This window comes from Myxine glutinosa, chromosome 3, assembly GCF_964187855.1.
Source record: "Myxine glutinosa chromosome 3, kmMyxGlut1.1, whole genome shotgun sequence".
Lineage (NCBI taxonomy): Eukaryota > Metazoa > Chordata > Myxini > Myxiniformes > Myxinidae > Myxine > Myxine glutinosa.
The window spans coordinates 34,885,622-34,900,175 of NC_136263.1; the positions used below are offsets into that span (position 1 = coordinate 34,885,622).

Consider the following 14,554-nt stretch of genomic DNA (forward strand, 5'->3'; position numbering starts at 1 on the left):
CATTGTTACACTTCTGCAACAGAACATTTCATGGAGGTCACCCTAGTCAATGGTGTGAAGCTGCAATAGTTCCCATTCACAAGAAAGGTAATTTGGCTTTCCCACAAACTATCGTGGAATCGGCTTGACACAAACTGCAGCCTAAATTTACAACAAAATGTTGATCAATCGCGTTCGACCAACAATGGACCCACTGCTCCGCTTTAACCAAAATGGCTTCAGACAAAGCCAATCTACGGTTGGTCAGGTTATTGCACTGCGAAGGCTGCTTGAAGAACCAAGAAACAGCAAGCTGGACAGGGAGCTTGTGCTGGTATTTGTCGACTTTACAAAAGCGTTCGACTCAATAGACAGAGATGCTATGTGAAAAAGATTACGTGCCTATGGTATATCACCTAATATGACAAACGCGATCCAGGAGATGTAAAATTGCACTTCTGCTGTTGTTCTCTCACCTGATGGGCCAACTCTGGTATTTGACGTCACTGCGGAAGTGCTGCAAGGTGACACTCTTGCACCTTTCTTATTCATCATGGTGCTCGACTATGTGATGCGTACCACATTGACGGTGCAAGATGGTGTCACACTGCAACGCCGCATGAGCAGAAGACACCCTGCTCAGAAACTATCTGATCTCGACTACGCTGATGATATCGCTGTCGCTGCTGATGCACTACAAGATACACAGGACATCCTATCAAGAATCGAAGATACAGACAGCAAAGTCAGTCTTCTTATCAACGCCTCAAAAACAAAGTACTTGCACATACATCGTCGACCGAATGAACAACGAACTCTCAGGACAGCAAATGGTGAAGTGCTCGAAATAGTTCAAGACTTCAAATACCTTGGCTCATATACTAACAGTGCCTATAACGTCAGCTGCCACATTGGGCAGGCGTGGGCAGCAGCAGCAAACAAGCTTGAGAAAGTTTGGCGCGCCCCGCTGCAACGAAGCACCAAAATCATCCGACTATGTTAAGCTACAGTTGAATCAATCTTACTGTATGGATGTCAGTCATGGACGCTGACTAGTAGCACGACACTTAAAATCGATGGCAACTACCCCTAGCTCCTCCGTAAAACACTCAACATCCGTTTGCAAGACCACGTCACAAACATTGAACTATATGGTAATTTGCCAAAAAATTCTGATGTTGTGAGGAAGATGCATTTGGGATTGGTGGGGCATGTCCTCCAGCACGAAGAAGAAGCAGCAAATAGCATTCTGCTTTGGAAGCCATCAGAAAGGAGAGTTGGTCGGCCGAACCTGGCGTTGATTAATATTGTCTGCAGCGACACTGGGCCGCATACGGACAAACTGAAATCCGCCAAACTGAGATCCGCCACAGCTGACAGCTGTTTGGACAAATCTGACAAAAACTTTGTTCTTTGTCACTCTGGTTTCTTTTTGGTGTTTTGTTTGTGATTGTCTGATCAACATTATCTATAAACAAGTAGTTACGACTGGAGTGAACACCTTCATGCACCCGGTTAGCTAGGTAAGCGACAGTTTGCTGCAATAGCGATGTTCACTGTTTATAAACAAACCCACCATATCCACACATGTGCAGCAGCCTGGTTGGCAAAAGCGCAGTGTTTTCGTTTTGCACAATGGCGTCGCTCGACACACATGTGATAGTTTCGGAGTATTTTAATAGTCTTGACACTGTTGCAAAATCTCGGTACAAATCGAAGTTGAGTTATCAGAATGGTGAGGATATTCTTCCGGATCCATTTGCATTGAAAGGATGGCAAAACAATCCATCTTGCTGGCCAGATTTGAACTACGGCGACGTGTACACGTACATGATCGACACACCGGGTATCTACACAAGGGAGTCACTGAAGGCATTCAGGTCACTAGAGGCATACAATTTTTTTTTTTAAGTGGTCATATGAAGCCACTGTGGTATCATGCGATCTGGAATGATGTACCATTCTGCTTTATCAAAGGCAAAGTCATACCATCACAGCATCTCAACAACAAACCTAGAACTGCCACTTTAAAACTGCTGGCATTGATGACCGGTTTACTCGCACCCACTTTTGATACAACCCCACTTTTGATATAACCCCACTTTTGATACAACCCCACTTTCATTGGACATGCTTTGACACAACCCCCTTGGATAAAACCCCGACACACACACACACACACACACACACACACACACACACACATCCCCCCTACCCCCACCCACACACACCCCCACACCCCTCCCCCCACACGCACACCCCTCCAAACACACACACACACACACACACACACACACACACACACCAACCCCCCCCCCCCCCCCACACACACACACACATCCCCCCCTTGCCCCCCCCACACACACATCCCTCCCCCCCCCCCCCCACACACACACACACACACACACACCCCACCCCCAACACACATACACACACACACACACACACACACAGACATCCACACACACACACACAGACATCCACACACACACACACAGACATCCACGCACATCCACACATCCACACACACACACATTCCCCCTCCCCCCACATGCACACCCCTCCACACATACACACACACACCCACACACACATCCACACACACGCACATCCCCACATCCACACACATGCACATCCGTTTACCTGAAAGCCAACGAAGCTCTGTTAGAAAACTAAACAAACCAAAATGACATGCAACTTCTTTTCTTCCTAAAATCAACACAAAGTTAATAACAAAAAAAACTAAATTTCACAAACCTGGCAAGAAATGTGTACTACAAACACGAGTGTGCGCTGTTAGGTTCAATTGTTTTCTCCGAATGGCATTTATCCAAGCCGATCGTTTGGGTTCTTTCTCTGGAATTCTATAGAAATTTATTCCCGAGTTCTTTTCAAATCTAGTTGTGCAATTAACAACACAGCAGCTCACAGGCATTGTCCTTGAAATGGTGTCACGTCAATGATCGTAAAACTTCACCACTTAGAGATAGCCAGCATGGTTGGTGTTTTGCCAACCAAAACAAAGAGCACGGTCACGTGATCGGGTACGTGACGTCACGGTAAACATCGCTATACAATCCAGTTTTTCCTCCTGAGAGTTTGCTTCAGTGTCCACCTTGCCCACCCCGTGCGTCTACCTCTACACCTCATTCTTCCTCACATCCATTATTTGTCTGTCTCCCTCTATTTTATCCCTCTTACACTTTTGATGAAAAGCAGGGAATGAATTTACTTGGTTAACTGCATGTTAACTGCATCAACTTGTTTCCTCCAGTCAAGAGTTGGGCAAGGGGAGTTTGCTGTGCACCTTTTGCGACTGATAATACAGTGTTGCGTGCGTATGCATTTGTACGTAGGTTTGCGCATGTGTGGCGATCAGCGTTGCATGTATTCTCAAGCAGCGGGTTTTCTACATAGACACGACCGGCTCCCTCTCCCCTTCTCTCCTTCTTTGCCTTACCCAGGCAAAGGTCGCTGAACCTCATTTGCAGGTGAGTGCCATTAATGGACTTGCGCCCTCTGCTCTTTCTCTGCTTTTCCCACCCCTACCCCTCAGCTTTCTGTAGGTTGCACGCAGTCCACCATCAACCCCCTTCTGGTAAAACTTCCAAAATTCAGGATCAGTGTTCACCTCCACTCATTCGTTGTCCTTTTTTCTCCCTGTGGAACCAACCTCCACAATTTCTTCAATCTTATTCCTCCCTCCAGGTCTTCAGGACAGCTGTTCACCACCATCTCCGATTATCCCCAATCCAAAACCATGATCTTTCCTATCCCCATTAACCCCTCCACCCCTCCCCCTCACCTCTTGTCCCCTCCTCCCCCTCCAAGTTTTTTTTTCTTCCTGAGAGTTTGCTTCAGTATCCATCTTGTCCCACCCCATGCGTTTTTCCCCACCCCTCACTCCTCCCCGCACCCATTATTTGTCCACGTCTACCTTTATTTTGTCCATCAACTCTGCTGCTTGTGTTCCCCCTCTCACTACATTTCCTTTTTTTCTGTTGCATCCTGATCCATTCAGTGTTCTCGCTTTTCCACGAGCTGTATACAAAAAAAGAAAAAAAAGACTACCCTGTATTGATATTTTCTCTGTCTTTCCATGGAGGGGTCAATCCTTATCTCTCTCTCCCTCTCTCTCGCTCTCCATCCCTGAATGATCCAGGCTTCCGCCCTACAACGAATTGAGATTGTGAAAGCGTTTGACGCATTTTCTGTGCTTGATGTCGTGGAGAAGTTTCAAAAGAGACTGTCACAACCAGTAAGTTATTTGATGAAATCTCTCCATCACCTTTAGTTCGGCCCATTTGTTTCTCATTATCTTCTCACAAAAACACCGTCTTTCTTCCATCTTCATCGGTTTCTTCTACCTCCTCATTATTCAGTTGTATGTACAATCTTTTTTGATACAAGTTCGTCCACGGTCCGCCGTCGGCGTTTCTCATGTTCCGCTCACTCACTCAGCTGTTGTCCAGAGAGGAAGAGGTGCGTGTCTTGCTGCTGGACTCTGTCTTTTCCGTGTTTTCACCGCTGATTGGCTCGGCTCACACAGATGGTGGGTCGGAAGAATTCAGGACAAAAATGTTCTTTTCAGAATTGTATCGTTGATGCCACAATCTTTCAATGCGAATAATTACCTCTGCTACCAAAGGTGGACAGATGTTATGTTTTCAACTCTGTTTGTCTGTCTGACTGGCTATTTGCCTGTGAGCAGGATATCTCAAAAAGTTATGGGTGGATTCGGACGAAACTTGGTGGACAGGATGGATGTGTGACAAGGACGAATCGATTCGATGTTGGTGAAGATCCGAATCCGGACACGATAATTTTTTAAATATTACAAGTGACTCGTCGCCATTGAGAGATAAGGCCAAAGATATATATGGCATGATTCGTCAGGTTCCATCTGTCCAGATTTTAAGGTTCGTTCCGATATTGTGGAGATTTGTAACCATTTCCATTTTTGAAAAGTTCGAGACGTTCTGAATCCGAAAACCAATGTTTCCATTTGATTTGATTTTTTTTTTTTATCAAATCAAATTGGAAATCAAATTTTTTTCCAATCAAACGGAAACATTGATTTTCGGAGTCGGAGATCACAAGTTTTTCAAAAATGAAAATGGTTACAAATCTTCACAATATCAGAATGTAACTAGAACGGGCACTCGGTAGAGCGCATACCTTCGCCGCAGCTACTGTTCTGTACTTGGCATGGGAGTGTAGGGAACAGAACAGTGAACAGTTTGGTGCTGATTTCATGCAAATCGGATAAGAATTGACTGAGTTATGACAAAAAACGCACATTTTGCAAGGTCGTGACCCCCCTGACCTTTGACCCGATTGCTCCCAAAATCTAATCAAATGTGTCCCGTATAATAACCAATCATCCCACCAAATTTCATGCAATTCGGTTGAATACTTTTTGAGTTATGCGAATAACATACACACACACACACACACAGACATACAAAACATACACACACACACACACAGACATACAAATAAATACACAGCGATCAAAACATAACCTTCCGCTTTTGCGAAGGTAATTAACCTGAAATTGCAGACAGAATTATTTATTTTATCTGAGAAGCTAAACGAATCTTCTTCTTCTTTAGTACCTCAAACTTTATGTGAAATGCGATCGATTTTTAAAAATCAGAATTTGAGCAAATCTGTTTCATTCGTCTGTTAATATGCCTCCCCGATTGACAAATCTGCAATTTGAATTTCATTTGAGGTTGAAATGATTGCGGGAGATCGCGTTATAGTGAAGACGTCTTGGATGGACATCCTCTTCTTCAGTCGCTCATAACTTTGAGTGAAATACGATCGAGTTAAAAATAGTCAGAATTTGAGCAAATCTGTTTCATTCGTTTGTTAATATGCCTCATCTCTTGACAAATCTGCAATTATAATTTTTTTTGAGGTTGAAATGATCGCGGGAGATTGCGTTATAGTGATGACGTCCTGGATGGACATCTTCTTCTTCAGTCGCGCATAACTTTGAGTGAAATACGATCGAGTTAAAAATAGTCAGAATTTGAGCAAATCTGTTTCATTCGTTTGTTAATATGCCTCATCGATTGTCAAATCTGCAATTATAATTTTTTTTGAGGTTGAAATGATCGCGGGAGATCGCGTTATAGTGATGACGTCCTGGATGGACATCTTCTTCTTCAGTCGCTCATAACTTTGAGTGAAATACGATCGAGTTAAAAATAGTCAGAATTTGAGCAAATCTGTTTCCCAAAATCTAATCAAATGTGTCCCGTATAATAACCAATCATCCCACCAAATTTCATGCAATTCGGTTGAATACTTTTTGAGTTATGCGATTAACATACACACACACAGACATACAAATAAATACACAGCGATCAAAACATAACCTTCCGCTTTTGCGAAGGTAATTACATGTGGAACCTGACTAGATAATTCAAAAGGTTGTAGATGAGTTATGACAAAACTAGTTGGATGAGTTGTTTCGGAGACAAGAACAAGCCGATTCAATTTTGGAGTCCGGATCAAAATCCGGCCTATCAGTGGGATACAAAACATAAACAGTTCTGCTTGGTGGAGGTTTGCACTCTACCAAGTACCGTTCTCGTTTTTGTGTCCCAAACCTTCACAGGCTTTGATTTTATGTTCGTTGGATCAGATACTTATTTGGTATAGCTCGATGTGTCTGATAACTTATTCTTCTCACAAGTTTTAGTTATTTAATTTGCCCCACTTTACACCGTTTGCTCTCTTCAACCTCTTTCTCTTATTCTTACCTTAACTGTGCAGGTTTGTCCACCTCTTCTACACATAGGCAGGCCTAGTGTAGTATTCAAATAGACAGGCCTGTTTTCATAGTATTTATCCTTATCAGGGCACAAACTGGACATGATACCTATTTTATTCCTGGTATGCCAATTATTGATCTGTTACTCAAATACACTCAATCCCAAATTCCCCAATCACTCCATTCTTTGAAAAAAACTATTTCAATCTTCAAAATTTGTTTCTCTCCAAACAAAATGAACCACAACTTTAATTTCCATGGAATGTACGACAGCAGGTACTTAAGTCTAATGTTTGGGATGCCGACGACATCTGAAAGTGGGTTGGCAGGATAGTTAACAGGTACGAGTACTCGTCTTTCAGCTGATTAGTCTAGCTTTGATTTCCCACCCAACTCTAAACTGTTATCCTGGTGTTTTAAATGCAGGGCGATGTATCAATGTATGTGCCGTTCATCAGAGGGACGTTAAGCTGGAGGATCCACCTGCCAGCACCATCACTGGTCATTGGTGGATGTTAAAAGATCCCATTCAAAAAAATTTCGCCTTTTGCGAAGAGTCTGAAATCGTCGTCGGCACCCTGAACAAATTCCTAATGTCTGTCTCATTGATCCAATCAGCAATCAGGCCATTTTGTGAAAGACTTGGGCCAAAAGTAGTAGTAGTATGGACATATGCATGGTAACTACTCTCGTATTGGCATTGTCTGACATATGCTATTTTTGTCACTAATTCCATGCTTGTCCAAGCGTACATGTGTGCTGTGCATGCATGCATATGTGTACGAGGACACGGTCATTTCTTGTCTTTCTTTTCTCAGGCCAGAGCTTTCTGATGCATCTTGCAAGGCAGCTCAAGTTTTTAGCCAAGGAGTACAACCTGGCAGTTGTGGTGAGCTTTTGAGCTTACTTGATGCACTCACACTCCTGATCACATAAAGTGCTGTGTGAACAGGAATTTTCAAACCGGCAACAACATTGTAATGTTTGTTAATCGAGCAGATTGCAATAATTATATCATTCATTTTACAAAATGTCTCATTGATCCATTGGCAAGTTAGTTCAAGCTAGTTACCAACCAAGAATGCCACTAATAAGGCAGTGTGGTCAATCCTTCACTGAGCTGGCAGGATATCCTGGATTCTACGCACACTCGCTTCTAGCCTGGTTTGAATCTCGACCCAACTATAAACATTCATCCCGGTGTTTCACAGGTGAGGTGATACATCAATGTGTGTGCCGTCCCTCGGATGGACGTTAAACAGGGCATCCCATCTGCCAGCTGTTAGTTTGAGGACATTCAAGATCAATACCCTTCGCGAAGAGTAGGTGAGCTATTGTCGGCAGCCTGAGCAAATTGCAAATTGCTGCTCTAACTTAGTCGAACATCGGGCCTAATCAGCCTGTTCGTGAAAGACTTCGGCCAAAAACCTTTCCTGGCCAACCCCACGAGGTGGGAATAATTGTGACAGTCAGAGACTCATCATCGATCTTACACTTCATCCACATAGGAAATGTTGTATGTTATGTTGGCGATCTTGCGTTCACTCAATGTGGGGAATGTCATACAGATGCCACCACACCAGGAAATGTCTTCAGGAGGAAATGTTAAATGTAATGGCAACCGTATAAGAAAGTTAGTTTAATGTCTTCTTTAGACTATAAAATGCTTCAAGATGCTGCAACGTTTTATGTCTTAATATCCCAAATTTGAAAGATGATTTGCAATCGGATTTTAAAAAGAACCCTCAAGGACATGAATCAATGAATCGTGTACACTATCTTTATGATTATGAATTGTAATTTATCGATATAATCTCTGTCACCTCCTTTCTTCCACATTATACATTTTATTGCTTTTCTGTGCTTCTCGTATTTCTTTATCCTCCATGCTCCTCATTGTTTTCCAAAAAAAAATCTTTACTTCTCAAACCCTCTCTTTACTGTGGTATTCTTATCTAATTTTCTCTCACCAAGTCTCTTCTGCTTTCATCTTGTGGTCTTCTAGTTTGCAATCATCTTTTTCATAAGATGATTTCATAAGATCATCTTCTTCTTCCATAATAAACGCTTTTTCTTTTCGCTACACTCAGGTAACTAACGGAGTCCTGAGTTCTGGGCGGGAAGCACTTGGTAGAGCTTGGAGTCACGTTCCGAACGTACGAATAAGTTTATCTGTGGAGAGGTCCGGGCCGTCCGTGGAGAGGTCCGGGCCATCCGTGGAGAGGTCCGGGCCATCCGTGGAGAGGTCCGGGCCATCCGTGGAGAGGTCCGGGCCGTCCGTGGAGAGGTCCGGGCCATCCGTGGGGTGGTCCGGGCCGTCCGTGGGGAGGTCCGGGCCGTCCGTGGAGAGGTCCGGGCCATCAGTGGAGAGGTCCGAGCCGTCCGTGGAGAGGTCCGGGCCGTCCGTGGAGAGGTCCGGGCTGTCGGTGGAGAGGTCCGGGCCGTCGGTGGAGAGGTCCGGGCCGTCCGTGGGGAGGTCCGGGCCGTCCGTGGGGAGGTCCGGGCCGTCCGTGGAGAGGTCCGGGTCGTCCGTGGGGAGGTCCGGGCCAGCCGTGGAGACAGCCGGGCCACCTGTGGTGACGTCTGGGCCACCTGTGATGATGGCCGGCTTGCCTGAGGAGATGCCCGAGCAGTCTATGGAGATGGCCGGGCAGTCTGAAGAACACGTGTGGACAGATATAGAGATTGAAGACGGCATTGTTGGAAGTGATGTGGAAATGGCAGAGATGGAAGAAAACATTGAGATAGAAGCAACTGATGATAGACACGTGAATAAATTTGAGAGGACAGAGAATAAGGGCACAATAAGTGAAGCTGGAGATGGGGTAAACTCTGCTGGAGATAACAAACATCTTGGAGGAAGCTGTGCTGCTGCGGGAGATGTCTTCAAATCTCTTCGGTATGCCAAACTCACCAAGTCAACAAGGCAGGTGAGTGATTCGTTTTTTATTCCGGTTTTCCTTGTGGACATGATAGGCATAACTGTAAATTGTTTTGGACATACTAGGATGAGAAGGAGAAACGTATTGGAAAGCTTATACCAATATGATGATAAAAAATATACCTTAGCACGTCTATAAATCGATCATAACATTGTTCTGCAATCCCTTGATCTCTCCTGAGTGCAGGTGTGAAAATAGACAATAATATTGATGATGTTTTGATCCGCCTCCTCTTTTTACAGGCTGTCGGAGTTGATGTGAAGTTTTATATTGGACCTCAGGGTTTGCTGGATTTCCATTAAAGGTGGCCGTGGGTGTCATGGTGTATTCCAGAAAAGAAAGAAGTGTTGGGATGAATGTTTGAACGGTTATAATGGGAATATGCTGTGGTACCCACACGAACAAGTTAAAAGGAGACCGAAGCACAACATGAGGCAACTTATAGAATCATACCCGTGTCGTATCAACGCGCCATTAAACCTGATAAAGAAATCCTCCTTGATGAGGAGGTGAGCTTGTAAAACCTCGGACAGCCGACTGAACCCCCCCCTTTTGAAGATGTCACGATCCTTTGCTCCAACACTGGCTTTGCACAGAGAGCTGCCCTACTGTCAGTTCATAGCCTCCATCACCTTGCTCTTCCATTGGCCTCAATCTTGAAGAATTTTTTTTTTTGTCGATTTTGGTTTTTCCTGCCTGAAAACGGAATGGAATGAACTATTTCCTTAATTTATTTTCTTTTAATCATCGTTTTGTCCATACGTGCAATTTTATCAGTCCTCACGTTATGTTGGTTGATTCATTTTATTTTATTTTGTATAAAAAGTTGAGAATCGTGGCAGAACTGAAACATGGGGGGGAAACACCAGCAGTAGGTTATAGTATAGGGACAGCTGGAGGAAGAATGCTGGATACAAGCTCAAGCACACCACGAAAGGCGCTGGAAAAACAGGAAGGGAAAACCGGGAATGAAAGAGAGCAATGGACCAAGTACATATGGGAGCGAGACAAGGGGGGCACCCACTATCCTGGAAAGGAAGGGGTGGGCTTGGGAGGGGTTAATGAGGGTAGAAAAGATCATGGGTATTGATGGGAGATGATGAGATGGTGGTGAACGGCTGTTTTGAAACTAGAGTGAGAAGAGGTACAAATAGGAGGGGTGGGGTGGAAGAGCAGGGGTGGCTGGGGTTAACACATCAACGAAAGAGATGAAGATGTGAGCGATCTGTCTGCGATGCCATAGCGACAAAACGTGCCATTTTGTTTATCTCTCTAATAAATCTTTGTACATAAAGTGTTTATAAGAAATAAAAGTCTTAATTTTCTACTATAGCTCATGATGGTAACTTTATAAAGCTAGTTGGTGACATGTTGTTGTGAATGTTTTTTTGTTTTTTTTAGTCTGGCGGATATAACATACAAATTACAGTATAACCACCTTTAGAGGCCATTTTTGGAGTTGGAGGATTTGTGGAGAATTACAGTATGTGGAGGTTTTATGCCTCCGTCCCCGAAGGTGGCCGGAGGCATTATGTTTTCGGGTTGTCCGTCCATCCGTACAGGCTAAACCTCGTTTTTTTTCAGCAACCACATGGCCGATTCAGTCTAAACTTTCAGGGTAGGAGTGACACCCATGCAGAATGTTATCACAATTGTGACGGCATAGGTCACGTGGTATGGCAGCCATCTTGGAATAAACGCAAATAATTTAAAAAATATTTCTCTTAAACCGCTGAATGTAAAAATTTGAAACTTGGCACATTGTCAAGTACTCTCAATGGGGAACAAAAGCATGATAATGATGACATCATAGGTGAAGTGGTATACCAGCCAAAAATGTTATAATCGAATTCCTTATCCTAAAAATCTGAAATTGCATGCACATGATCTATGGCCCATTTGTGTTGAAATATTAAACTTATGACATCATAGTTCACATGGTTTGGCAGCTATATTGGATTTAACCTTAAACCTTGTAAAAACATCTTCTCCCAAACCAACAAATTGATTGACTTGAAACTTTACGTGTGCCATTGACGAGGCATTGCGATTAAAAGATGATCACAAAAATATTGGTCACATGGTGTCGCAGCCACATTGGATTGAAGCAAAATATTAAATAACTAGTGGGGTCACCCGTGGGAATCCGACGGGCATGGACATTGGACGTGTGTGACATTTGGACATATTCATTTAGTTGCTGCACGTTCAGTTTTACAAAATGGTTACTGGCAATTTATCAGATGCACAAATGATGTAATCTACACAATGTATTTACTTCTGATAACATGTGAATGCATGTGCGTGCACATGGGAAATACAGTTTTAAACGTGTCATTACATCTCATGTAAAATGTGACTTCAAGAGCTCAAATCCTCTCCCTCCCCGCCCCATCCCTCCCACATCACACACACACACAGACACACCTCGTTTTTTCATTTCTGTTCCTCACAATTCTGTCTCTCTTATTCACAGACACACACGCACACATACACACACACACATATACAGTCACGTGAAAAAGTAAGTACACCCCGTGTAAAGTTTTGACTTTTTCAACATATTTCAACATACAGCTATTTGATCTTCATTTCAACAATATTGATAGGTAAAGATGATATAATATAACAAATATCATGAAACATTTACATTTTGTAGTCCATTGTATAATTTCAATAAACATAAATGCAAATTTCGCATGTGGAAAAAGTAAGTACACCCTTGGCTCGAATAGGTGGTATTTCCCCCTTTGGCAGAAACAACCTCAAGTAGGCGTTTCTTATAACTGTCTACCAGTCTCTGACATCGACTGTGAGAAATTTTTGCCCACTCCTCCATGCAGAATTCTTTCAGCTGTGCGATGTTTGAGGGGTTTCTTGCATGCACAGCTCGTTTCAAATCCCCCCACAACATCTCGATTGGACTTAGATCAGGGCTTTGACTTGGCCATTCCAGAACCCTCCATTGCTTTCTTGTCAGCCATTCCTTGGTGGATTTACTGGTATGTTTAGGGTCATTGTCATGTTGCAAGGTCTACCTTCGGTTGAGCTTCAACTTTCCGACAGATGGCCTCACATTATCCTCAAGCGCCCTCTGCTACAATGAAGAATTCCTAGTGGATTCTATGATGGTGAGCTGCCCAGGCCCTGATGCAGCAAAGCTGCCCCAAACCATAATATGTCCACCACCATGCTTTACAGTTGGTATCAGGTTCTTGTGGTCAAATGCTATCTTTGGTTTTCGCCAAACATGTCTTCTGGTACTGTGGCCAAATAGTTCTACCTTTGACTCATCTGTCCTGAGCACGTTGTTCCAGAAGTGCTGGACGTTGCTGAGGTGTTCATTGGCAAACTTTAGTCTTGCCCTGATGTTCTTTCTGGACAGCAAAGGTTTCCTCCTGGCACACCTCCCATGTAGATCAAATTTGTGCAGCCTCTTTCTAATGGTAGACTCGTGCACTTTGACATCAACAGTGGCAAGAGCTACCTGTAGGTCCCGTGATGACATTCTGGGGTTTTAGAGACTTCTTTCATCATCTTGCGGTCTGCTCTCGGGCTGAACTTGCTGGGGCGGCCTGGCCTGAACAAGTTGGCAGTTGTTTGGAATTTTCTCCACTTGTAGATGATCTTCCGGACAGTCGAATGATTGATTTCAAATTGTTTGGAGATCTTTTTAAATCCCTTCCCAGACTCGTAGGCATCTATAACCTTCTTTCTGAAGGCCTCAGAGAGCTCTTTTGATCTAGGCATGGTGATGCCGCACACTTCAACAACAAAGAGCAAACCAAACTAAATGTCTGAGGTTTAAATATGACAGGTTCCTCCAAGATCCTCTCTAACAATGTTCTAATCATTTGCACCTGAGCTGGTGCACCTGATTCTAATTTTAGGTATTTGAAGTAGTGATAAATGTAGGGGTGTACTTACATTTTCCACATGCGAAATTTGCATTTATGTTTATTTAAATTATACAATGGACTACAAAATGTAAATGTTTCATGATATTTGTTATATTATATCACCTTTATCTATCAATATTGTTGAAATGAAGATCAAATAGCTGTATGTTGAAATATGTTGAAAAAGTCAAAACTTTACATGGGGTGTACTTACTTTTTCACATGACTGTATATGCACATATATACATCCACACACATCGACACACACACATATACACCCACACACACATATACACATACACACATATATACATACACACATATATATACACATATATATATACACACACACATACACATATACACATATACACACATCCACACACACACACACCTCGTTTTTTTAATTTCTGTTCCTCACAATTCTCTCTCTCTTATTCACAGACAAACATACATACATACATACATACATACATACATACATACATACATACATACACACACACACACACACACACACACACACACACACACACACACACACACACACATATATATGCACTTATATACTATACATATACATACACACACATACACATGTACACCCAGGTGGCCCGAAAGATCAAATTTTTTAATCTTATATCGCACACCCTCTCCTTTGATGTGGCTTGATGAAAAATTAGCACAGTAAAAATCTTAGGGCAATGCAACAAGAGTACGTGGTCTCCCACAACCCTCTAAAAGTACTCCGCAAGACCGGATTTGTTGATATTTCTGGTGTCCATAACTTTTTTTCTCTCTGGGCCTATTCTTTTCAAATCTACACCAGCCTCCATGTGGACCCAAATTTTAGCTTGATCTAATGTCCTTTCATATTTTAAAAAAACATCATCCCCATTGACCCACAAATGGCCCCCAAAGTCCCCCATGAACAACATCATCGAGTC

The 14,554-nt window shown here is 43.1% G+C and overlaps 1 protein-coding gene across 13 annotated transcripts in view; it reads left to right on the forward strand.

Moving 5' to 3' along the window:
• RAD51D (RAD51 paralog D) overlaps window positions 1-11,081 on the forward strand; it is a 27,107-nt gene extending 16,026 nt beyond the window's left edge. For 6 of the 13 annotated variants that reach the window (XM_068103303.2, XM_068103299.2, XM_068103301.2 and 3 more), the window contains exons 6-10: window positions 3,336-3,470; window positions 4,142-4,237; window positions 4,441-4,531; window positions 7,585-7,655; window positions 8,857-11,081. In XM_068103303.2, the coding sequence (XP_067959404.2) occupies window positions 3,336-3,470; window positions 4,142-4,237; window positions 4,441-4,531; window positions 7,585-7,655; window positions 8,857-9,846 (1,383 nt within the window). In that variant the 3' untranslated portion in view covers window positions 9,847-11,081. The remainder of the gene's footprint in view (window positions 1-3,335; window positions 3,471-4,141; window positions 4,238-4,440; window positions 4,532-7,584; window positions 7,656-8,856) is intronic. The other 7 variants (XM_078773859.1, XM_078773857.1, XM_078773858.1 and 4 more) reach the window with 2 other exon arrangements.
• Window positions 11,082-14,554: the final 3,473 nt, after the last annotated feature.